Below are 26,542 nucleotides of genomic sequence, written 5' to 3' on the forward strand. Positions count from 1 at the left end.
CCTGATTGCCATAACCTGTTTTTCGTTTTTCATATATTTTTAATTTGAAAAGAAATTTAAGCAATAATGCTACAGCAAAAACTACTACATGGTGTAATTAAATGAAATTGCTTTCAATTATTATTTGTTATAGAACCAAAAACTATAGATGCTGGCATCTCCTTCCAGACAGAAGTAGCATGTGCTCCTATTACAGGTACATCGCGCATCCTTCTTTCTGTTGAACCGTACTGTTCTGTGAATTTTTCTGCAGGTTGGCTGAAGTTCTGTGTAAATAGAAGTAGATAACTCTCATTTTGCAAGTTTACGATCACCTTTTTCTGTGCAGCATTATATAATGTATTGTTATCGATGATTATGGTAACCTATCTCAATTAAGTGATTCCTATGGAGTATAATCTTTGTTATTAGATAAGTTAACAATGTTTCTTTATTGCTTAATGGACCTGATACGTATCCAAATAGACCAATTCATTGGTCACGTGACAATAAATCAAATGCAATCCAATCATAAACACAATATGACTGTGAAATGGAACCGACCTTTCTGCTATAGAATCTCAAAACAGGGCTGGGATTCTCCCCTACCCGGCGGGGCGGGGGTCTCGGCGTAGCGGAGTGGCGCCAACCACTCCAGCGTTGGGCCTCCCCAAAGGTGCTGAATTCTCCGCACCTTTAGGGGCTAGGCCCGTGCCAGAGTGGTTGGAGCCACGCCAACTGGTGCCAAAACCGGTGCCAACGGCCTTTGACGCCCGGCGTCGGGGCCGGTTGAAAGTCCTTCGCTGGTTCGCACATGCGCCTGTGCGTCAGCGGCCGCTGATGTCACCACCGGCGCATGCGCGATAGGGGGGGGGTCTCTTCCGCCTCCGCCATAGTGGAGGCAGTGGCGGCGTCGGAAGAAAAAGAGTGCCCCCACGGCACTGGCCCGCCCGCCAATCGGTGGGCCCCGATCGCGGGCCAGGCCACCGTGGGGGCACTCCCCGGGGTCCGATCGTCCCGGACACCCCCCAGGACCCCGGGGGCCCGCTCGCGCCGCCAATCCTGCCGGCACCAGAGGTGCTCCAATTCCTGCCGGCGGGAGAGGCATGTCAGCGGCGGGACTTCGGCTCATTGCGGGCGGGGGCGGTATTTACGCCGGCCCCGGGCGATTCCCGGACCCTGCGGGGGGTCGGAGAATTCCGCCCCAGGTGTCTAGCCTTACAGCACGATGATAAACAAAATGCAGTAAGTCTCATGATATGAAAAACCTTGCACACTAAACTTGTTAATAAATTTATTTTTTATTGTGGCTATTTAACATCAATGGAATAGTCAAAATCATAACGTGGTGCAACAATAAGGTGTGAGCCAGGACACTCACCTTTCGAGTCAGAAGTTTATGGGTTCAAATCTCACTCATGATTTGAGCTCACAAATAAAGTTGACACTCCAGTACAGTACTGAAGGAATGCAGCGCTGTCAGTGCTTCCATCTGTCAAATAAGATTTTAAATCTGGTGCCAACAATCAAATAGACGTTAAATCGCTTCTTCCCAACTGTTACCAGACTCCTAAATGACCCTCTTATTGACTTACCTCATTAACACTACACCCTGTATGCTTCATCCGATGCCAATGTTTATGTAGTTACATTGTATATCTTGTGTTGCCCTATTATGTATTTTCTTTTATTCCCTTTTCTTCCCATGTACTTAATGATCTGTTGAGCTGCTTGCAGAAAAATACTTTTCACTGTACCTCGGTACATGTGACAATAAACAAATCCAATCCAATCCAATCCTCTCGGGTGGGTGTAAAATGGCACTATGGAGCAGGGCTTTTGGTGGCTCGACTAATATTCATCCTTAAGTCAACATCGAAACAATTGGGTTATCTGGTCACTATCGCATGGCTGTGTACAAATTGGATGCTGTACATCCTATATTACACCAGTGACTACACTTCAAAAAGTACTTAATTTGTTGTAAAGCACTTTGGGATATCCAGTGGTCAGGTGCTATATTAATTAAGAGCAGTCACCCATTAAATTATATGAGGAAATGGGTGCACACAGACATATTAATTAGGAGCAGGAGTAGTTCACTCGGTCCCTTTAGCCTGTTCTGCCACCATTCGCGAAGAACATGGCTTATCTGATCGTAACCTCAACTCTACATTCCCATCTACCCCCTATAACCTTTTACCCCTTTGCTTATCGCAAACCTACCTAGCTTCACCATTAAACTATTCAAAGACACTGCTTCCACCTCCCTTTGTGGAAGAGAGTTCCAAAGACTCTCAACCCTTTGAGAGAAAACATTTCTCTTCATCCCTGAATAAAATGGGCGACTTATAAATAGTGAGCCCTCGTACAAGAATCTTCCACAAGAGTAAATCTCTTTTTCACGTCCACTCTGTCAAAACCCCTCAGAATCTTTCATGTTTCAATCAAGTAGCCTCTTACTCTTAACGTCAGTGAACATGCCAGCCTGTCAATCTTTCCTCATAACCAATCCTTAGTCTAGTAAACCTTCTTTGAACTGCTTCCAATGCATCCTTCATTATTAAGAAAGGAGACCAATACTAAACGCAGTACTCCAGTCTCTCCAGTGTCCTGTACACTGAAGCATTGTCTCTCTACTTTTGTATTCAATTCCACTAGCAATAAATGATAACATTCTATTAGCTTAGCAAATTACTTGTTATAACTACATATACTTGTATATAGGGGTGGCACGGTGGCACAGTGGTTAGCACTGCTACCTCACAGCGCCAGGGACCCTGGTTCGATTCCAACTTGGGTCACTATCTGTGTTGAGTTTGCACGTTCTCCCCGTGCCTGCGTCGGTTTTCTCCGGGTGCTCCAGTTTCCTCCGACATTACAAAGATGTGCAACTTAGGTGGATTGGCCATACTAAATTGCCCTTGGGGTGTGGTTGCAGGCTTAGAACAGGGGGTTCGGACTGGATAGGGTGGTCTTTCAAAGGGCGGTGCAGACTCGATAGGCTGAATTGCCTCCTTCTGCACTTTAGGAATTCTGCGATTCTATTCTTTGATATTAACCTTTTGTGATTCATGTATGAGGACACCCAGATCCCTCTGAATCTCAGAGCTCTGCAATCTCTCACCATTTGGGTAAAGTGTTTCTTTTTTTATTAATTTTGTCAAAATGGAAAATTTCACATTTTCCCACATTATACTCCATTTGCCAGATCTTTACCCACTCACATAACCTAACCTATCTGTATCCCTATGTAGCATCCTTATGTCCTCTTCATAGCTTACTTTACATACAGTACATACACAATAAACAGCTGGGGATGATTGTAGGTTTTTTTTGGTTTTATACTAATCCTTATTATCTTTGTAATAATACTGCAGGAATTAATGGCAAAAGCATTCTGAATGCCATGAACAGACATATTCCGGATGGCAGGAATTCCCAGGTTAACCTCAACGATCAGCAGTTTTCCAGCTTGGCTCCTGTTGCCACAGCTGCTGCTGCCTCGGCAGCTTGCTCTCCCGGTTCCTCTCGTTCTTCCTCCCAGAAATCCACTGTCGGTGCTCGCTCTGCTCATAACTCCTCTGGCTCCTCCAAGATTTCTTCTGCCTCAGTACTTAACTCCCAAACCCCAGGTAGTGGTTATACTTCATTTTCACTCTTTCCTGTGTTTTTCAACTGCTGTTGATGTTTGCAGTGTTTATTTACCTTTCAAACTAAATCCTACTTCCTAAACTTTTGAATATGCTGTGCTTATTAATATTAGGCCGTGTTAATCCAGCTCTTCCTTGCATGCTGCGGAAGAGTGGAATTACTTAGCACAAATAAATCAAACCAGCATGAATTTTTGAAAGTATTTTTACAGTCACAGTATATTTCCTGAAAATTCCTGATAATTGGAACCGTCGCTATGCTATTAGCATTTACAACCCTCTTTGAGGTGTAAACTTTGAAACTGAAGTGCCTGAATCATTGCGATGTTAGAGAGATAGTCAGGCTTCTCTGTTCTTTATTCATCGCCATTTTCACACACTATTTCCATTGTTGTATATTAATGAAGTATTTTTGTTACCATGACCGTGATTTTCTTTTGATTACCTGACACTAACTACCCTTTGAAAGTTAAGGCAAGGTCCTTGGGCAGTTTGCCAATGTTAGCATGGGTCTATGGCACTGTCAGTGTATCCAAGGATCCTGCACTGGGAAAAAAATTTAAATACCATTGCTGCAGCCTTTACTAATTTTGAAACTATTCACTTCAAATTGTAGCAATTTATTTGAACATCATTCTGTATCTTTTCACCATACATGATATGATAACATGTTTGCTTTACTACATTTCATAACCATCGCATTACACGAGGTATCATTGCAACTTTGCTAATCGCTAACTTGGGGGGTAATAATAGAGAACAGAAGGAAATTGAATTCAAAAATGTATGATAATCAAGATTGATTTGTTATTTCCAAAAATGGTGTCATGTGTAGCTCTGTTTTCAATTAAATAAATTGAATTTGGTTCTTTGAAGAATTTTGCATGCACTGATATCTGCACATTTAATTGAAAAGATCATTTGAGGCAGGGAAAGTGGAAATCATGTTGGGAATCAGATTATCAATACAGGCAGAATATAGCGAGTAAAAACAGAATATGCTGGAAATGCTCATCCGGCCTGGCAGCATCTGTGGAGAGAGAAAAACAAAATTAACATTTCATGGAAGTAAAACAAAAAGAACTGGAAAATCCCAGCAGGTCTGACAGCATCAATGGAGAGCAAAGAGAGCTAATGTTTCGAGTCTGAATGACTCTTTATCAAAGTGGGAAAGAACCAGAAATTGGGTCACATTTATACTGTTGTGTGTGTGTGGGGTGGGGGGGGGGGGGGGGGGGGGGGCGTGGAGCGGTGGGACTGGATAGGGGGGCAGTGATTTCATAACATTTCATGTAGATGACCATTCTCTGGGACCCGCCTCATATTTCAGTGCTGTAATCAATACCTTGTTAAAATTTGATTTACTGCAGCAAAGTTTTGTTTACAAATATGTAACTCAAGCACAGCGTTGGTTTTTAAGTTTCCATGGTGGTTTTTCTTTTGATGTAGACATCAAGTTAGAGAAGCACAATTCAGTTATGGGTGAGGAAGTCTATTTTGATTAATCTGTCGAGAGCGATCATACTGTTATCTGATTGTTTGTTTCTTAAATGATTCCACTTTTGTTATCTCTACCAGTTTTACCTGGAAATTTATTCCATATGTGCTTCATTCCTTTTGTATAAAGCAGAATTTCTTGATCACTATTCTATTTGTACTTTTCTCTAGTTTGAACCTGACTCTCCTTGTTCCTCTCCTGCAGTTTTATTTGAAGTAATATTCAAACCCTGAACAATACCCTGAACCTTGATAAGATTGTTTCTCTGATGACTCCACTTTAGCCCGAAAGTCCCAAATTTCTCCTGCTTTCCATAACTCGAGTCTTTGACTCGAAGGATTAACTCGTGGAATAAAGTTACAGCTCACAAAATAAAAGCAGTAGTAGCAATATGGATACAAAACCGGCTGAATAATAGCAAGCAAAGAGTAACGGTCAATGGATATTTTTCGGGCTGGAGGAAGATTTGTGGTGGTGTTCCCCGGGTCGGTTTTGGACCCTTACTTTTCCTTATGTATATTAATGATCTAGTGCCAGTTTGGAGGAATTAACGGTGAAATACAGGCATGTGGGGTCGAATTCATTTAGATATCTTCAGGTTCAAAATTTTGTACAGAAGGCCTTCCCGACATTCCCTGAGGAGTCGCCGACATCTTTTATTGAAAGGATCCTTTCACTTGCGGGGTCGGAGGAGGGTAGCACATGAAATGAAAATCGCTTATTGTCACGAGTAGGCTTCAATGAAGTTACTGTGAAAAGCCCCTAGTCGCCACATTCCGGCGCCTGTCCGGGGAGGCTGGTACGGGAATCAAACCGTGCTGCTGGCCTGCTTGGTCTGCTTTATAAGCCAACGATTTAGCCTTGTGAGCTAAACCAGCCCCTGAGCTAAATCTGGCATCTATGGGCAGATCCTGTCCGAGGAAGTGGGCCCGTGGATGGGGTGAAAGTATGGTGGGTGGGAGGGAGAGCTGGGGCCCATAGCAGATGACGAGGTGTGGAGTGAGGCCCTTCGCAGGGTGAACTCCACGTCCTCAAGTGCGTGGCTGGGCTTGATTCAGTTTAAAATAGCGTTTAGGGTGCAGTTGACCAAGGTGAAGATGAGTGATTTGTTTTTACCCCTGCAGGTGGATGATATGTGTCAGCGGTGTTCTGGGGCCCCAGCCAATCACACACACGTTCTGGTCTTGTCCCAAACATGTGAGTTTTTGGGTCTCCTCCTTTAGCACCATGTTGGTGATTCTAAATGTCAAATAGAAGCTCTGTCCTCTGGTTACCATATGTGGGGTGTCAGACTCACCGGGGCTGCAGACGGGGCGGAGGCGGATGGACCCAATTAACATCAGTCTTCACGTTGGAAGACACCAGTGGGATGCCAGAGCTCCAGGAGAATCAGGAGGCAGAGGTGAGTGCAGTGGCCATGACTAAGGAAAAGGTTTTGGGGAAACTGAAAGGTCTGAAGATGGATAAATCACTTGGACCAAATGGACTACCCCCCCCCCCCTCCCCCCCCCCCCCCCCCCCCAGGGTTCTAAAAGCGATAGCTGAGAAGATTGTGGAGGCATTGGTGGTAATCTTTCAGGAATCACTGGAGGCAGGGAGGGTCCCAAAGGACATGAGCTATCCTGTTAGACTGTGGATTTGTACGAGTGTCAAATGTGGGAGACCTTGCTTCGTTGATTGCTGATGGCTGTGGTGTGAATGAGTAATCTTGCCTTTTCCCCAAGCTTGATCAGGACTAAAGAAATATATAAGAATGTACATTTACATCACATTAGAATCAATGGACAATATACATTAATGGCATAAACACTAGTTAACTTGCAAGAAGAAATGCATTAGAGGTGAAGGAAGGAATTATTTCATGCCCTGTGCCTTTGCCTCTTGAGTCACTGATAGAACCAGCTAACTTCAGTCTGGAAGAGAAGTTTAAATGATTCAACAATTTAAATTCAGGATAGCAATGTAATACTTGAACCAGGGCATATCTCTTGTAATATAAAAACAAATACTCTGTGTTCTTGTTGTCCAGTATCTATGTACTTACTTTGCTGTTAGTACATTTTATAAATATTTTTTTAAGAACCTTTTCTTGAGATTTGATTGATAGTAGCCTGTTGTGTCTGCGTATATTTCTTAACTTGGATGCAAAAGCCTAATTGTATTGTTCAAGCTTGAAACATCAACACAGGAACAAACATGCATACTGCCAATGTTTGAACATTGCTTCAGTGGACTGGTTCATTACTTTTGGAAAAGTTTTCTAAATAAATATGCAGCGAAAATTTACCTTTGATTTTCTTCGCTGAAACAAAATTCCTTGGCGAGATTTGCATAAACATTGGCAGTTCTGAAATGGTTAATAGTTATTGGCAAAAAACATAAAAATACTCGATTTATTTTCAGTGTGAAAGGGATGAAATTGGTCTGGCAGGGGCACAAGACGGGTTTGTAGTGAATCAGCAACTGATTTTTCATTGTGACTGGGCTTCTTGCCACTGAATAGGGTAGTAGTTCAAACACTTTTTCAACACTCGTTTCCTCATTTCACTGTCACTTTTACTTGGTTTGAAATTAAAAATATTTGCAAAATTTTCAAGTAAGTGAAAAATAAGAACTAACGGAGTGAAAAATGGTCGCCAATGCCATTTCGCACTGATGTTGACCAATTTCATCTCCATAACATTCTTCTTTGAATTATAATATTTATTGTTAACTATGGTGAAAAGGTCGGAAAATAAATCAACCTTAATGGGTGAATTCAGGTATGCAGAAATATCAATTAGGTGGTCGTATTTTCTTTCCATAGACCAGTCTTGACATATTTTGTTTTGGGCTTAGTGATTTTTCTGCTTGCTAAATTGAAGCATAGGTCTTGGGTTAAGGAAATAACATAATTAAATGACTCGTCTGGAAATGTATAATGGTAATAAAAGACAGTGTCTCCTCTGTGGTGATGTCGAACAAAACTGAATTCCACTTTGCAAAGCTAAGGTCACTGAAAGAACGTCAAAAGTGTGCTAGTTGAAAGTTTCTTTCATTTTCGAAGCCTTTGATGAAAATGTGAGAGCACTTATTTAGATAAGAATGAAGCATGACAGGCCAAAGGTGTTTCTACAGAACAACTAATTTTACAACTAATTTCCTTTGATGTACAGCTAAAAATTCAGAATTCTCCCTCCGTGTACCACACAGGCGCCGGAGTTTGGCGACTGGCGGGGGGTGGATTTTCACAGTAACTTAATTGCATCGTTAACGTAAGCCTACTTGTGACACTAATAAAGGTTATTATTATTAAATTTATTTCTTCTTAATGAGAAGCAGCATGTATTGCCAGATTACTAGTCCATCTCCAGGGTCATTCCTCAGAGATTTGTAAAGATTGGCCTTTTACATCTGCCTTGTTAGTTACTCTCACGCATTACCTCGGTTAGTGTTTCAAAAGTAACATGGGAAACATTTGTGTAATGTCTGCTTTGCAAGACCGGGGATATAAGAATTGTAACACGGGCTTTGTTGACTAGCACTTCAATCCAGATTCGAATCTCAAACAGTACTATAGAGTAAGTATTTACAGCAAGTATTTTTTTCATTTATTTTTGGGATGATAGCAAGACTGGCGAGGTGTTATTTATTATTCATGTCTAATTTCTGGAAGTCACTGAGAGCAGGTCCTGAAAGGGCATCAGTGATTCGGATCGGGTTTTTAGCAATCTGGCAGCTTTAATGGTTCTTTTCTGGTACCAGCTCACAACTGACCAGATTTATAGAGTTTAGATTCACAACTTAGCCTAGTGATATTTGAACACTTAACCCACCTCTGCATTGCTATTCCAGTAGCATATCATTAGGCTGCCACATCCATAATAGATCTTCCAAACTCAAAATCTGGAAAAGGCAGAAGATGAAACTAACACACAAAGCGAATCCTTGGTTAAAATTCAGAAACACATATACATTCCAACGAGAATGAAAAATTCCAAGCGGAGGACCCACCATCTTTGGTTAACGAAAAAAGTTAAAGATAGTATCAAAACTGAAAGAAAGGGCATTTAATTGCGCAAAGATGGGTGGGAGGCCAGAGGATTGGGTAGAAAATAAAAAAAACAGCAACGATGACCAAAATATTAACAAAGAGGGAATAATTAGAGTACATGAGATAGGTATCTAGAAATATGAATACAGATGGTAAGAGCTTTTATAGATATGGATGAAGGTAATGCTGTTGGTGAGATGTACACGGACTTTCAAAATGCATTCAATACAGTGCCATACAGACTTGTGAGAAAGGTTATAGCTCATGGAGATAAAAGGGAAAATAGTAATGTGGCTGAATAATAGGAAGCGGAAAGTAATGGTCAATGGATGATTTTTGGATTGGAGGAAGGTTTGTATTGGCGTTTCCCAGGGATTTGCATTTGATCCCTTGCTTTTCCTGATATATACTAATTATCTAGATCTTGGTGTACAAGGGACAATTTCAAAGTTTACGGATGACGCAAAACTTGAAAATTGTAAACTGGGACGAGGACATCTGATTTGCTAAATGTAATTTTACCAAGGTATAAAACTTCAAAAGGACATAGATAAGTTGGTAGAATGGACAGATAGGTGAAGGTCAGAAAAGTGTGAGGTGATGTGTTTTGGTAGGAGGAGCATGGAAAGACAATAAGGGGTTAAATTCTTTAAAAAGAAGTGCAGAAACAGAGGGGCTTCAGAGGGACTTGGGTGTCTCTGTGCATAGATCATTAAAGGTCACAGGACAGGTGGAGAGAAAATAAAGCATATAGTCTTCTGGGCTTTATTTACAGGGGTATGGTGTACAATTGCAAGGAGGTTTGCTAAATTATATAAGACACTATTTAGGCCTCAGCTGGTGAATTCGGCAAGTTCTGTGTGCTACACTATAAGACGGATGTGAGCACATTGGAGAGAATGCAGAAGTGGTTTACAAGAATCGATCATTAAAGAGGTTATTGCTGGGTATTTAGACAAGCTCGGGTAATTGTGATAAGTCAGCATGGCTTTATGAAAGGAAAATCATGTTTAACCAATTTACCAGAGTTCTTTGAAGGAGTGACATGTACGAGGATAGAGGCGAGTCTCTATTTGATAAGCTGCCACATCAAAGGTTATTTCAAAAAATGAAAGCTCGTGGTGTACAGGGTAACATATTAGCCTGGATTTTAGTTTGGATGGCTGGCATAAATGGGTCTTTGTCTGATTGGCAGGATATGACGAAAGGAGTTCTGCTGGGGCCTCAACTTTATACAATTTACATCAATGACTTAGATGAGGGGAGCAAAAGCTTGGTATCTAAATTTACAGATGGGCAACACGGTGGGACAGTGGTTAGCACTGCTGCCTCACTGTGTGAGGACCCGTGTTCGATCCCGGCGCCGGGTCACTGTCCTTGTGGAGTTTGCACATTCTTCCTGTTTCTGCTTGGGTAGGTAGATTGGCCATGCTAAATTGCCCCTTAATTGGAAAAAAGTAATTGGATACTCTACATTTATATATTTTTTTTTAATTGCAGAGGACACAAAGATAGGTGGGAAAGCCTGTTGTGAAGCAGACCTGGTGGGGACGATTCTGAGTCTGTGTTAGCCATTAGTGAGACGTGGGCGCAAAATCCTGAGAGAATGGGTTTTCTGATTTTCAAACCCCCTCATCAATGGTATTTGTGAAACAAGCCGCAGGAACCCAGGAAACTCGTTTTAATACATTAGTATGCCTTTAGTACCCAGTCACTCCGGGGCATCCCCCTTGACTGAATATTCAGTGGGACAGCACGTCAACACCATTTACAATGGGTTTATGTAAATTAGAACCTAGCGGCCTCACATCCGAGGGGAATTTCAGAGGAGAACTCTCAGTCAGCTAACACCTTCTAGGGTGCACTGGAGAGGACACTAATAAGTTCAATTCAGGCCAGGGGGAGGGTTCAATCTCTGGGGGAAGGGGTCACTCGCAGGCCTTTGCTTTTCTTCATGTTGCCCCTTGCTTCAAGGGGTTCGAAGGCTGGTGTGCAGACATTGTTTCCTGTGTCCTCTTTGCTGGACTTGTGCCCAAATCGCCACTGAGGGACTGCCCTTGTTTAGTGGGAGCTGTAAAGTGGGTGGGAGGTGGTGACTACAGAGGGTTAGCACTGGAGGCTAACTGGACAGTGTTCCAAGAGAGGCCAGGATCTAAGGGCAGAGTGGGGAACTCAGCAATTTAAGACTCTCACACTGGGATGAGGACAACTGCTTTGTGAGTTGAACGCCACATTCAGACAGCACTGTGAGGTCAAAGGGATTAAGCTGCATGGAATGTCAAATTCACTTGTAAAGGAAGTTTGATTGTCAGGAATTAGTGTTGTGGTTGATGGCTGTGACCGATGGAAGGCTTGCCAACACTGCAATCCTTGTGACCTGTGAGAATGAGGGTGCCCTCTAGGAATGTGCTTGTCATTCTAATTACTCAAGTTAGCTATGCTTCATCTGCCACAATAGACAGTCATTTTCCTGAAATGCTACCTCATCCTCTCTCGACTAGTTAATTGAGCCAAAGAAATCAACAGAGCTCATCATCAGTGCCAGTGATTAAAGCCAAATTCTTCACCCAATGTGGAGAAGGACAGGGTGGGAGGAGGACCTCCTTTTGAACCTGTTGGAGGTCTGGGCATATGTGCCATAACCAGGTCCAGGCAGTGGGTGACAGATGGTGTCGTCCAACTTGATAATCTGCCCTACTACCATGGCTACATTTGCACCGACTGAGTATGCGGTGTCCACGGGCACCATTGAGTCCTTGCATGCCTGCTGGGCCACACAGAGACAGGGGTGCTTTATTGACGGGGCACCTTTAAGTTTGATGTTTGTATTAAGGATTTTTTATGTTCAACAAAACAAAGGTAATCGTGAATGTACATTGAAAATAAAAATATATATATACATTGGTTACCTTTTGTTATTTATATTGATTGTCTTTTGTTATTCACAATGGTTTCGGCTACTTGTTCTGCATTCTAGCCTGGTTCCCAAACTTCCTCTCCCCCCTCCCCTTCCAGTCCTCCTCTTCAGCTCTTATATCTTGTTCCTGTTTGGTTGGTGTGATGCCATGTATTTTATTATTTGCTGAGCATGGTTGTGTTCCATGTTTCTTTTGTTTCCACTCAATTGTTGTGTCATGGCTTTCAACTCCCTCTGGTTTACTGGATGTTGGCTGTAAACAGGTCTTGGAACAACTGGGTGAATGGCTCCCACATTTTGTGAAATCCGGAGAAATTCCGATAGGTCGGACAACTAGTCTGCAGCTTTGCATGGTACTGCTGATCGGCAGCCAAGTGTGATTCTCCAGCGGCGAATAGGGAGGCAAAGGCAAGGCCATCGGCCACCCTCAATATGAAGAGATCTGATTGTTCTGATACCCTACAGACTGTCACTCTCAGGCAAGGCTTCACCCTCATCCCACCGCCTTGGACATGCATCAAAGAAGGATGTCCAGAACCCGGCAAGTCTGGGGCAAGACCAGAACATGTGGTTGGCCAGACTTCCTTGGCACTGTCCGTAATTGTCCTCCACCTCCGGGAAGAACCAGCTCATTCGGGTTCTAGTTAAGTGAGCTCTGTGTACCACTTTCAGCTGCATTAGGCTTAGCCTTGCGCAAATGAAGGTGAAGTTGACCCTGTGCAGTGATTCGCTCCAGAGTTCCCACCCTATTTCAAACCCCAAGACCTCCTCCCATTTTTCTCTTGTCTTGTTTGCCCTCTCCAATAGTCGCCCATACAGATCGCCACAGTTCCCCCTCCCTAAGATGTCACCGTCCAGTAGATCCTCTAACGATGATTGTTGCGGTGGTCTTGGATATGTCCTTGTTTCTCTACATAAGAAATTTTTGATCTGCATATCTCTTGGCTCATTTCTCTCTGTCAGCTGGAACATCTTTGTTAGTTACTCGAGTGTTGTTAGTCTGTTGTCTGTGTAGAAGTCCCTAACTGTCAGCGTCCCTCCGGCCTGTCTCCACCTTTTGAAGGTGGCATTCATTGCAGTGGGCGTGAAACAGTGGTTAATGCAGATGGAGGCCTTAATAGACATTTCGGTTAATCCAAAGTGCTGTCGCAGTTGGTTCCATGACCGGGCCATTGGGCTTGTTGAGTATTTGTTCGGTGGGAATAGGTGCACAGCCATGGCTAGGGCCCGGAGGGTGGTGCCCATGCAGGAGCCCTCCTCCATTCGCACCCACTCAGCTTCTGCCTCTGTTATTCACCTTTTTACCCTCTCTACAGTTGTAGCCCGGTGGTAAAATTGCAGGTTTGGAAGTGCTAGTCCCCCCATGGCTTTTGTTCTCTGCAACACCTTTTTGGGAATCCTAGCGTCCCCCCTCACACGCGCACACACAAAAGCCGTGATCAGCTTTTCTAATGAATTGAAGAAGGCCTTGGGATGTAGATCGGTATGGATCTGAACAGGAAGAGGAACCTGGGCAGTACGTTCATCTTGTTGTCTCCGATCTGTACTATTTCCCTCATGCCTGCCTGCTTTCTCATCTGGTGACCCAGCAGGAGGCTAGCTTTGTCTTCATGCTTGTACAGGGTTCCCTGAGCCTGGTTCAGTTGGTACACTGCTTTCCTCGTGGCGAGCAGCTCAAAATCCATTTGTAGCTTTTTCCTCTCCGCCAGGAGTTCTAAGGTCGGGGCCTCGGAGTATTGCTGCTCTACTTCCAGTTTGGAGTTGACAAGCTGTTGCCTATTCACCCTATCTCTTCATGCTTTGTATGCAATAATTTCACCCCTGATCACAGCCTTCAGCATCTCACAGAATATTGAGGGTGAGACTTCTCCATTCCAGTTATTAGTAATAGGGGCTGGTTTAGCTCAGTGGGCTAGACAGCTGGTTTGTGATGCAGAACAAGGCCAGCAGTGCGGATTCAATTCCTGTACCAGCCTAGAATTATGAATTCTCCCTCAGTGCACCCGAACAGGCGCCGGAATGTGGCAATTAGGGGCTTTTCACAGTAACTTCATTGCAGTGTTGACGTAAGCCTAGTTGTGACAATAAAAAGATTATTTATTATTATTTATTTTATAATTATCTATGGCCTATGATATTCTCTCACATAGAGCCTTATCGGCCAGAAGGGCCATGTCCAACTTCCATGTGGGGCATTGGGCACAGACTGTCTCCAAGCTCACATCCATGTAGTGTGGAGCGTGCCGGAGATTACGATCGCGGACTATTCCGCTCTTACTAGGCCTGGAAGCACCCATTTCCCCACTACAAAGAAGTCGATCCATGATATACGTTGTGTACCTGAGAGAAGGAGGAGAACTCCTTCTCCCCTGGGTGGGTGAACCACCATGGGTCCATTGCCCCCCATCTGCTCCATGAATAAGCCAAGTTATTTCGCCATGTTGGAGGTCTTTTCTGCTTTGGGATTCAACCTGGCCATCTGTGAGTCCTGTACACAGAACATGTTGGGGCACTCGCAGATTCCAAAGATTTTTGAAGGAGCGCAGCAACAGGAGAGATGGCTGCTGAGGACAGGGGTGCCCATTTTGGACACCCCTGAGGCAACAAACACTTCCAGAGACTCCCTATAACGAGGCTCATGTGTCAATGCATATGCTGGTCGAGCAGTCAATTGGACTGCTCAAGATACAGTTCGGTTGTCCGGACCGGTCAGGGGGGTACCCTCCAATGAGTCCCCAGATGGTGTCCCACATAATTATGGTCTTCTGTGCTTCCCACTTGGTGCTGTAGGAGGGAGAACAGCTGGACCAGGAGGAAATGAGGGAGTGTCACATCTCCTCAAATGAGGTCAAGGAAAGCAGTGAAGGGCAACCTGCGGAGGAGGAGGAGGAAGGATCTCGGTCCACGGCCCACCCGAATGGGCTGAAGAGCAAAGGACACCCTCAAAGCCTCTTGGTTTGTGGCTGATCAGGACTAGGGAGTGAAGAGCTCTTCTATTATGGGGTGTAACATCTCATCAGCACTGTGGTGCCTATGGTAGGTTCTCGTGAAGATGCTCAAGTTCATTGGCAGGCCACTAAAATCATTAGCTGGACTCTGCGGGAGAATGAGGAAGAATTGCATTGAGGACAGATTGATGTTCCTCTCATCCTGAGCGATATGTCCGACTCCTGTCTGAAAGAGCTAAACACATCCTGACAATGAACAGGCTTATCATGGGTTTCAGAGACACTGGATGACTTCTCATCTGCTGCAGCCCTCTCCTGGTGTTTTCCTCCAACTAATATCTGAGGGTAGCCTCCCTACACTTTGTCAGCCCATGGCCGCCTCATCCCTGGAGAGGAGTGGCAGAAATGAGAAGTTAGTGTGCATGCACAGAGCATGGTGCCATGAAATAAGGTGGAAGATCTGCTGGTGAACAAAGTGATGTTAAACACGAGTGTTATTTTACAATGGCAACCTATCTCAACTAATGTCGAGGTTCACCTGTTCCCACTAGGTACATACAGTATCTTAATCTTCCTCACCCTCCCTCTATGGTTAGATGTAACCCCAGGATCGACAGCTGAGGTTGAGGCAGCCTGCTGACGTCCCTACCCTGCTGACTGCGATGACCTTGATGGGCATCCTTTGGGGGTGGTGAGGACCTTCAGAGTCCTGGCCTACTTTAGGGCAGCCGAGGTGTTACAATGCTACCCTCCTCTGTGTGCTCGGCTGGAGGTGTGATACTCACGGATGGAGATGTCAGATCAGTTGGACAAGCCCATGGTCCTCTGGCTGGAGGGCCCTGGGCTGCGCTCCTGCTGGTCCTCTTCCCTTCAGCTGCCCAGAGGACCCTGTACTCCTCCATGAGATAGAGGGGCAACTGGAGTGAGATACAGATGCCCTGCCGTTCTCTGGCGCAGATATTCACGGATTCCCACCAGTCTCCACCATGCAGTTGAAGTCCTGCACCATGGAGCTTAAACCCTCGGCCATGGAGGTCATGATCTGAACTATCAAATGGACGTTCTCTGCCATGGATTGCACTTCCTGCACCAAGTTATCTACTGCAGACGTCACCCTTAGTGTTGACCTCGTGTAGGAGTGACAGCACCATTTCTTCGGACAGAAAGTGATGGGACTAATCCAGTTCACCTTCCAGTCCGAGGAGTGATGCTGTCATCCCTTCCTGATGCTCACGACTCTGCCTTTACAGTTTCAGCTGCTCTTGGATGACTGGACCCAGGGGCAGGTCATCGGCCAGGGGCTCAGCAGAGTCCCGGGCTCTAGCATCCCTCTGCTGGTTCCCTGGGACGCCCTTGCCTCTGCCTGCTGTCGATCTTCAATTGTGAGGTGTTTACCAGTGAGTGACCCAGACAGCTACCTACTACTTAATCCCACTGAGAAATTTCCCCCGAAGCTGCTCGTGTCCCATGGTCTCCAAGGGGCATGACGACGGTCCGGCTGTTTGACTGATTGTCCTGCAAGCGAAGGGAGATGGCATTAGTGCATCACTGGGGATAAATGATGGGATAATGTTTCCTCACGTAAGGCTTGACAAATAACTGTGTGTCTGGAGAGTTCTCACTTTGTCTGCAGCCCCCACTTTGCCCTCTGCACAGCTGTGGTCTTGCCCTTCCCCGGCCAGCTCAAGGGCTCTTTCCTCAACGGGAATTAGGAATCTGAGCTTGCACATGACTCCAGGTAGCTGTGCCTGCTCAAACCTGTTATGCTCAAGTTAGTCTTGCAAATAGACAGATGGGGAGAGTAGGTGGGAGTCCTGTCTGCTCAAGGGTGGTGGAACCTGAGAATGAGCGACGATGTGAGAAGTGGAGTATCTACTGGGGAGACCATGGAGATTACGGGATGGGGATGAGGGCCTTGTGACACGTGTTGGCAATCCATGAGGCAGCTGAGTGAGAGATCACCTTTGTAGGTGCGAGGGTTGTATGAGGTGGGTGAATCAAGAGCTTGGAGACGGCAGACTTACCTTGGCCACGTGAAGATGGTCATTCATCTTTTTTGAGGCAATGCTGTTTGTCCTCTTCTGCAGTGAGCTGGAACTGACTAGGGCTGCCACCGCCTTCCAGGCAGGAGTGGTGACCTTGCTGTAGGGATGTCTGTGCAACCGTGGATATTGGACTTCACTTAGGCAGGAAGAATGAAAAAACAGAGTATTAATCAGAGAATGACTGCAGAATGCTTAAGATGCAGAGGGATCTCGGTGTTCAGATGCCGAGTCACAAGTTAGTATGCAGGTGTAGCATGTAATCAAGAAATCTAATGGAGTGCTATCCTTTGTTATGAGAGAAATTGAACATAAATTGAAGTATGCTATGCTTTGGTTATACAGTGCATTAGTGAGATCGCATCTCAAATGCTGTGTGCCATGTTGGTCTCCTTATTTAAGGATCTAAATGCATCGGAGGCACTTAGAGGTTTACTAGATTGATACCTAGAATGAGCAAGTTCTTATAATGATAGGTTGGAAAGATTGGGCTTGTTTCCACTAATGTTTAGAAGAGTGAGGGAAAACTTAATTGAAGTATATAAGATCTGAACGCTATTGACAAGGTGGAATTGAAAAGAGTCCACCTTGTCAATACCATTCAGATCTTGTACACCGTCCTGTAGATGAGTCTAGAACTAGGGGGCACTGTTTTTAAATTAGGGACACCCTTATAGGACAGACATGAGGAGAAATGTTTCTCTTGAGTGTTGTGAGACTTTGGCATGCTGTACCTCAGAAGGCGATGGAAGTGAGATCACTGAATATTTATAAGACGGAGGTGGATAGATTCTTAAAGATAAAAGCAAATTACTGCGGATTCTGGAATCTGAAACAAAAATAGAGAATACTAGCCAATCTCAACAGGTCTGACAGCATCTATGGATAGCGAAGAACAATAGGTGGAGATTGGCAAAGATGTTGTGGACAAAAAGGCAAAGGAAATGTACATGTTAGAGATGACGTCTCAGCAGGTCTGACAGCATCTGTGGAGAGAGAATGGATTCCGCAGGTCTGACGGCATCTGTGGAGAGAGGGAATTATTAAATGTATTAAACAGAATATTCAGTAGTAATCTGCTGAACATCGAATTTAGCTGGTACAAGCCTATGCTGCATAGCTTATTTCAGATCTGTGGTTTTAAACATTATTCAATTTCCATCATTCATGAATAAATTCTGTTTACAGCAATTTGCCATTGAATATCATTGTATGATGTTTAATATTTAGTTCACATATTCTGGCCCAATTTTGCATTAGATTTTGCTGTTACACTTATTGTGTTGTACTGGCTGCACTTTTATCACCCAAGATTATGTTCACTAAAATTGTAGTAATTCCATTCTCCTCAAACATGTTGAACCACTGTGCATGTATGGGCGAATATGTGATGACAACATGTGATGTACCTGCATGACTGCCAGAATTCTGGAGGAAGCCAGTTGCTTACCTTTCAATAAATACCCTACTTACGGATTTCTTGACCCCTGAATTACAAGAGGATATAGTGATATTCAGATTTCAATAGACATGATCAATGTATATGAATGTAGTACAGTCATTTCAACACTAGATGGCTCATAGTCAGATACTATAAGAACTGGATTCCCGCCTTTTCTAAGTCAGATGACATGATCTGTTTCAGAACAGTGAACAAGCAAGACATAGAATAGCTAGAGTGAGAGAAATTAGAACTAGTTTGTTATAATAATGTATAGTTATATAGTTATCTGTATTGTACTTTAATTCTTTATTGTTAGTGTAGTATAGAGTAAAAGGACTCAGTTTATTATTTTATTACTCATTAAATAGTTCAACTTTCAACAAGAAGACTAATAGTCATTTTATCATCCTGGTGGATTCAAGAGTAATATATATAGTTTTGATAAGTTATTATTTAAAATAAAGCAAGGACTAATTGACTACTCACTCAAGATTGTTATGCTTGGTGTTAGTTCAATCACACGCATGATTACAGATTTACCCGGCACAGATTTGAAAGGATTACAGGAAAATGGAAGTGGTTGCGGAAATGATTACGGAATTAACAGGTTGAGAAAAGCAGAGAAGAAATTATTTTTTAAAAATAAAGCTGATTTGCTACCATGCTTCCAGCAAGTGAATGCTTCAGTGATACCTAGGAGCAGAATGCTTATCTATGGTACTTTACTTCAAACAAGTAAGTACTTTGTTAATATCTAGTCCAATACTGCTATTAACTCTGGTCATGTAGTCCAAAGTGGCCGGGTCCAGTGATTGTAGACTCTTCTCCCAATAATCAGTCAGGCTTTCTCATTGGGATTGAAATATTGTGACTGGTCTCTCACTCCTTCAGTAAAGATCTCATCTCTGATGTGTTTAACCTTTTTTCAGGGGATAGGGTTAGTTCAGCGCATAGTGAACTACTGCTTTGTGAAGTTTCTTTTAAAAACATAATACCAATAATCTTCTGTGACTTATGTAAACCATTATTAGTATCCACCCAGAAAGCTTTCTTTTGCTTTCTCCAGCAATTTTCCATTAAGTGAAGCCTCCTTCTGGTCAATTTTCCCAGAAAAGATCTTTGTGGCAAAGAACAACAAAGAACAAAGAAAAGTACAGTACAGGAACAGGCCCTTTGGCCCTCCAAGCCTGCACCGACCATGCTGCCCGTCTAAACTAAAATCTTCCCGTCTAAACTAAAATCTTCTACACTTCCAAGGTCCGTATCCCTCTATTCCCATCCTATTCACATATTCATCAAGTATTTGTATGTACTGGAATATTGTATTTCAGCTTATCTCATTGCGAACCATATCTTCTTAAAATAAAACATCAGTGTCTTAGGCTGGTCTCTATTATTCCTGTTGTTACCAATGCATATGTCCCATTTGTTTTGAGCATCTAGGTTTGGTGCGTTCAGATAGTTTACTTTTAAAAGACTGGGTAAACTAGCATCGCTTCATCAGCACTTTCCCAAAACAGGTTGAATATCAAACTCAAAATGATTTTAATTTAAAATTATTGTCCTACATCAGTGCGCATGGCCCAATTTTTCAAAACTTCAGATGAGAAATTAAACAGTCTGCTCAGTAAGGTGGTCATAAGATTCCATGACACTATTTTGAAGAGGAGGCAGGGGAGTTATCCCAGGTGTCTTGGTAAATTTTTATCCCTCAATCAAAATGACTAGAGCAGACTACCTGTTCATTTACCACATTGCTGTCTAAGATACGTCACTGGTTGGAAAGTGTTTTGGGATGACAGAAAAGATGCTGGAAAATCTCAGCAGGTCTGGTAGGGAGAAAAAAGAGCTAATGTTTCAAGTCCAATGACTCTTTGTCAAAGTGTTTTGGGATGTTGTGTGGTCGTGAAAGAAACCATAGAAATGCAACTCATTCTTTATTTCTGTTCACACTTAGCCTTTTACTGATTGCTGTCTGCTCTTCCCCATTCATTGCACGCTGTATATCCATGAACTTTTATTCATAATAATCTTTATTGTCACAAGTAGGCTTACATTGTAATGGTCTAACATCTCAGCTCCAGGACATCACTACAGGAGTGCCTCAGGGTAGTGTCCTGGGCCCAACCATCTATCGTAATAATCTTTATTATTGGCACAAGTAGGATTACATTAACATTGCAATGAAGTTACTGTGAAAAGCCCCTAATCACCACATTCCGGCGCCTGTTCGGGTACATGGAGGGAGAATTCAGAATGTCCAAATTACCTAACAGCACGTCTTTTGGGACATGTGGGAGGAAACCGGAGCACCCGGAGGAAATCCACGCAGACACTGGGAGAACGTGCAGACTCGGCAGACAGTGACCCAAGCCGAGTATCGAACCTGGGACCCTAGCACTGTGAAGCCACAGTGTTAACCACCATGCTACCTTGTTGCCCATTCTGCTCCTTTGCTTTACCATTTAAATATGTGCATCAATAATCTTTTTTTTTAAATGTCCATGGAAGGTCTATTTGTTGCTTAAGAGTCATATTTGTTCATTTCAAAGAAGTCAAATAGTTCATTTACTTTTTAAAACCAATTGGCCAGATTTTGCTGGAAAAGAATGACAGCATGTGAACGAGGGTCGCTGTTCATGCATAAATGACTCAGCATTGTGATGTAAAAGATTAGCTTTATGAAAACAATGTTTTGTGCTTAACCTCCCTGTGATTTTCATGAAGTTGCTGCATCTGCACATTAATTGACCATTAAACATGCCACAGATAGTTGAGCCTGGCAATGAACAGAATTTGATGATGGAATGATTGTTAAAGACTGCCAATAAATCTTTCCTAAAAGGTAAAGATGTACAAAGTCTCATTCCTTAAGTTTGTGAATTGTTATGGATTTCAATACAACAAGTTTATTATTTAATCTTTTACCTTCAATCTCTTTTATATGTCTTAATTCAATCTTTCTTTCCCTCTTTTTTGGAGTCTGATTTGGTGTGGAGTTCACCCACTCTAATTTACCCTTTAGTCCTTCCTCTTTTTATCTCTCAATCATTAAATCTCATTGGTTACAGATACTGTTTGTCCAGTTGTTCACAAAGACCCCAGATTCTTGTTATCCTCACTGCACTGTCACCAATGTACACCTCCAGCAATTCTTTAAGCAGAAATTTTTAAAGCCCAAACATAATGAACGAGTCTGATTAATGGAGTGCACTGTAAAGTGCACTGGTGCTGCAAAGCCTGCCCTATTAACGTTTGAACTCCTTGGTTTTGCCTCGCAGTTGAAATTTATTGTTAAATTATCAATCGTTCATGCTGGATGAGCAAGAATGTCGTCCAATTAGACATTGGGAATACTGAAGACATTTGGTCCCTGCTCTAAACTCCCTAGCTATCAAATACTTTCCTCTCTCAGCAGTAGTCTGAGATTAAGCTGTTCATAACCATGCGTCATATTTGACCCTGAGTTGAGCTTCTGCCCTCGCATCTGTGTCATCGCTACGACTGCCTACTTCCCCCGCCATAACATAATCTAACTTTGTCTTGTTTCAGCTCATCTGCTGATGAAATCCTCATTCATGCATTTGTTACCTCTAGACATGACTATTACAAAGGATTTCTGGATATAATTGCATATTCTACCCTCCATAAACTTGAGACCATCTAACATCTGCTGTCCAGGTCTTAACTCGCCCCAAGACCCTTTCACCCATCACCTCTTGTGCTCACCGATCTGCATTGGCTCCTGGTCAAGCGATGTCTTGATTTTCAAATTCTCATCCCTCCATGGCCCCACCCTGCCCATCTCTATCCAAATCGTCTGCAGTCGTCCAATCCTCCCAGATACTTGTACTGCTCTAAGTCTGCCCTCTTCAACATCTCTGATTTTAATTACTCCACTCTTGGTGGCTGTGCCTTCAATTGTCTAGGCATTAAGCTCCAGTGCTTAGTCGAGAATTTGGTGTAAATGGGGCCTCTCTGGAAAGTATTTCTTAAACTGTAATTAGAATCAGACTTAAACTTAAAAAATGCAACAGAAACAGCAAACTAGTTAAGACATCTAGTTGAGAGAAACTGACTGGCAGTGGCAGTTAACTGTTAATCAATGGAAAGTGGTTGCCTGAATAAGTGTTCATGGCTACAGCAGAAAGCTGATTTAGTTATAACTTGGTGCAAGTCATATGCCGTTTATATAAGTAGATGGTGTTTGCTATCATAAGAATGAGCTGGAATTAGAGTTCTTTGTGAATAGTGTTAATTTGAGAATTGGTGCAAATGGGGATTTGGTGCAGAGGAGGAAGGTGGTGGTGCTGCTGCTTTTTATTCCTTTTACTACCTATAGCTGATGAATGTTCTTTCTTTCCTTCCAATCTAGGCAACTGTAGCTTCCTATTACTTTACTTTAGCTCAGTAGTTACTATGTTAATAATCACGTTAAGTTAGACAGATATGGAAGGGCAGGTATTGTGCCACGACTGCAACATGTGGAAGTTTCTGGAAGGCATTGCAGTCTTGGACAACCTGGGATTTGCTGAGCTACAGTCTGAATTCATGTGTTTCAGGGCATCAGGAATGAGGAGCGATAGACACTTTGTTGCAGGAGGCACTCACACACTTTGGTTTAAGTAGCTTTTTACAGTTGGTCAGTCATCAGGGACGTGAGGGTATGACTGAGAGTCACGCAGGTATGGATCCAGTATATGGTAATAGAGCATCATTGACCCTATACATCAACCAACAGCTATGAGAACCTGTATGGATGATATCACAGACCATGGTGCAGGCTGCCATTCAAATGGGGGAACTTGGAATGGAAAGGAATGTGATGGTGATAGGAGACAGTATTGTCAGTGGGAGAAATGCTGCCCTCTGCAGTCATGACTGGGCATTCCAAAGATTGCTATAATAATATGAATAGAGGATTAGCTAACTAACAGGAAACAGTCAGAATAAATGGGTCATTTTAGGTTGGCAAACTGTAAATAGTGGAGCGCCACAGGTTCAGTGCTGGGGTCTCAACTATGTGAAATCCATATTAATGGCTTTGGTGAAGAGACCAACTGTATTTCAGCCTAATTTGCAGAAAGTTGTGAGAAGAATATAAAGAATCTGCAAAGGGATATAGATTGAGTGAGTAGGCAAAAAATTTACAGATGGAGCATAATGTAGGAATATATAAGGTAGTCCATTTTGGTAGGAGGAATAGAAAAGCAGAATATTATTTAAATGGAGAGATATTGCAGATTGCTGCAGTACAAAGGGACCTGGGTGTCCTTGTGCATGAATCACAAAAACTTAGCATACAGATATAGCAAGTAATTAGGAAAGCTAATGGAATGTTTATTGCAAGGTGTATGGAGTAGCCTTTTCAGAATGCTTCAATTGATACTTCCTCCATCACATTCCCAGGCAGTGCATCCCTAACCCTAGCCACTTGCTGTGTCAAAAAGGCTTCCTCATTCATTTTGCTTTCATTACCAATTACTTTAAATCTGTAGCCTCCCGTTCTCAAACCTTTCATGACTGGGATACATTCAGACCCCTCAATGTTGAATGCCTCCATCAAATCTCCTCTCTTAGCCTTCTTTTCTCTGAGTAAAACAGGCCTAGTTTCTCAAATCTATCTCAAGAACTGAAGTTCCTCATTCCTGGAACCATACTTGTGCATCTTTTCCTGACACTCCCTAATGCATTCACCTCCTTCCTAAAGTGCAGTGCCAAGAACTGGATGCTATACTCTAGCTGAAGCTGAACTAGTTCAACATAACCTCCCTGTTCTTGTAATCTATGCCTTATTGGGCAATATGGTAGCACAGTGTTTAGCACTGTGGCTTCACAGCACCAGGGTCCCAGGTTTGATTCTCGGCTGGGTCACTGTCTCTGTGGAGTCTGCACGTTCTCCCCTTGTCTGCATGGGTTTTCTCCGGGTGCTCCAGTTTCCTCCCACTAGTCCCGAAAGACGTGCTGTTGGGTAATTTGGACATTCTGAATTCTCCCTCTGTGTACCCGAACAGGTGCCAGAATGTGGTGACTAGGGGCTTTTCACAGTAGCTTCATTGCAATGTAAGCCTGCTTGTGACAATAAAGATTATTAAAATGAAATTATTAATATGGCCCAGAATACTGAATGCTCTATTAACCGCTCTCTCAATCTGTCTTGCCATCTTAAATGATCTATGCACATGTACACCCAGATCCTTCTGCTCCTGCATCCTCGTAAGAATTTTGCCTGTTATTTTATACTGACTCATGACTTATGTTCTTCCGACCAAAATGAATCACTTCACTTTTCCCTACGTTGAATTTCATGAGGCACCTCTCTGCCCATTCCACCAACTTGTCTGTCATTTTCAAGTTCTGCACTATCCTTCTTGCAGTTCATAAATGCTTCCAAGTGTCGTATCATCCGCAAAATTTGAAATTATGCCTTGTACTTCAAAGTCTAGGTCATAAATATGTATCAAGAAAAGCAAATGACCCTAGGGCGGCACGGTGGCGCAGTGATGCTGCATGGCACTGAGAAGCTTCTGAAGGGGCTTGACAAGGTTGGCACTGGGAAATGGGTTCCTTTGGTTGGGGAATTTAGAATGGATTTGGGGAGGGGCAAAGTCTCAACATGAGGAGCCTATTATGTAGGACTGAGATGAGGAGAAATTTCCTTACACAAAGGGATCATATCTTTAGAATTTTCTACCCAAGAGAGTTGTGGAAGTTCCATTGTTGAATACATTTTAGGCTGCGATAGACAGTTTTTTGATTTGTCGAAGAATCGGATATGGTGAATGGGTGGAAAATGGAGTGAGACAAAAGATGAGCCATGATTGTACTGAATGGTCGAACAGGCTTGAGGGGCTGTTTTGTCTGCTCCTCCTTCTAGTTCTTATGTTCTTACACCCTCTATCCCTCGCTTTTATCCTGAAATGCACTCATTAAAATTTACTTTGTTGACCAAGCTTTTGGTCATCTAACCCAATATATTCTTCTGTTGCTCAGTACCATGTTTGGCTTGAATTGTGTAATTTAGTGTTTTTGATTTAAGCTGTTGCCTTAATATGCGTGTTTGGAAATTCCTTTAGGAAATTGAAGATTGTTCCAAATTTATGTCATATAAATTGTTTCAAATCCGCTATGGCTTCACCTCTTTCGATGTCTGTAATCTCCTCCAGCCTCACAGCCCTCATGTGACACCGGCGCACATCAAATTCTGGCCTCTTGAGCATTTCAAATTTTTAATTGCTCCGTCAGTGGTGGCTGTGACTTCACCTGTTGAGGTCTTAAGGTGTGTTGCTTTGACCGTAAATCTCTCCAGTTCTCTCCCTTTCTTTACTCCTTCAGGTTTTTAGAACCTAGCCCTTTGGCAATTTTTGCCAGCTTACCTAATATCTCCTTATGTGATTGTGTCTAATATTTGCTTATCAATACATTATGAATTGCCTTGGGATATTTTATTATGTTAAAGGTGTTATATAAACATAAGTTATTGTTGCAGAAAAGATTAATCAAATAATGAACAGATGTTGGTGCTGCTGTGTACACTATATTCGGAAGAAGTACAAGTGTTTCCTTGATTTCATTAATTCATTTTAACACCTGTAAGGGAAGTATATTAAAAGCAGCAGCATCATCAACAATTTACGTGCCATAAACATCACTAAGTACTCTACCATGCTTCACAGAGGCAGAAAAATGGATGCTGAATTTAAGAGAGTTGACTTCAAAGAGCAGAGGTTTTGAAGAAGAAAATTCCTGAGCCTGGCTCTTAGCCTTCTGAAAGTATGGCCATTAAGGATAGGGCAATGGTAATACAGTCAGTGGGCAGAATTCTCATGAGCCCTTCTAGTGAGTTCGATGGCAGGCTTGGGGGAGAATATGGCTGAAGCTCAGAAATTGCCCCCACCCTCGGTCCAACTCGCCCTCCCAATGTCGGCCAACCTGACAACCCCCTCCCCCCACGACCCTCCAGTCTGGCCCGACCTTCCTCCTCTGGTCTGAACCCTGCACCCATGTCCAACCCTCACCCCCCCAAAC

General features: G+C 43.1%; 1 protein-coding gene across 4 annotated transcripts in view; it reads left to right on the top strand.

Annotated features, from left to right (window-relative positions):
* Nucleotides 1-26,542, top strand: part of LOC119961672 (diacylglycerol kinase beta) — a 797,376-nt gene that overhangs the window by 213,506 nt on the left and 557,328 nt on the right. For 2 of the 4 annotated variants that reach the window (XM_038788967.1, XM_038788971.1), the window contains 2 exons: nt 134-196; nt 3,360-3,614. The exons of 1 other annotated variant lie outside the window; for it this stretch is intronic. In XM_038788967.1, the coding sequence (XP_038644895.1) occupies nt 134-196; nt 3,360-3,614 (318 nt within the window). The remainder of the gene's footprint in view (nt 1-133; nt 197-3,359; nt 3,615-26,542) is intronic. One more of the 4 variants, XM_038788974.1, reaches the window with a different exon arrangement.

Source organism: Scyliorhinus canicula, chromosome 2 (genome assembly GCF_902713615.1).
Source record: "Scyliorhinus canicula chromosome 2, sScyCan1.1, whole genome shotgun sequence".
In the NCBI taxonomy this organism is placed as follows: domain Eukaryota; kingdom Metazoa; phylum Chordata; class Chondrichthyes; order Carcharhiniformes; family Scyliorhinidae; genus Scyliorhinus; species Scyliorhinus canicula.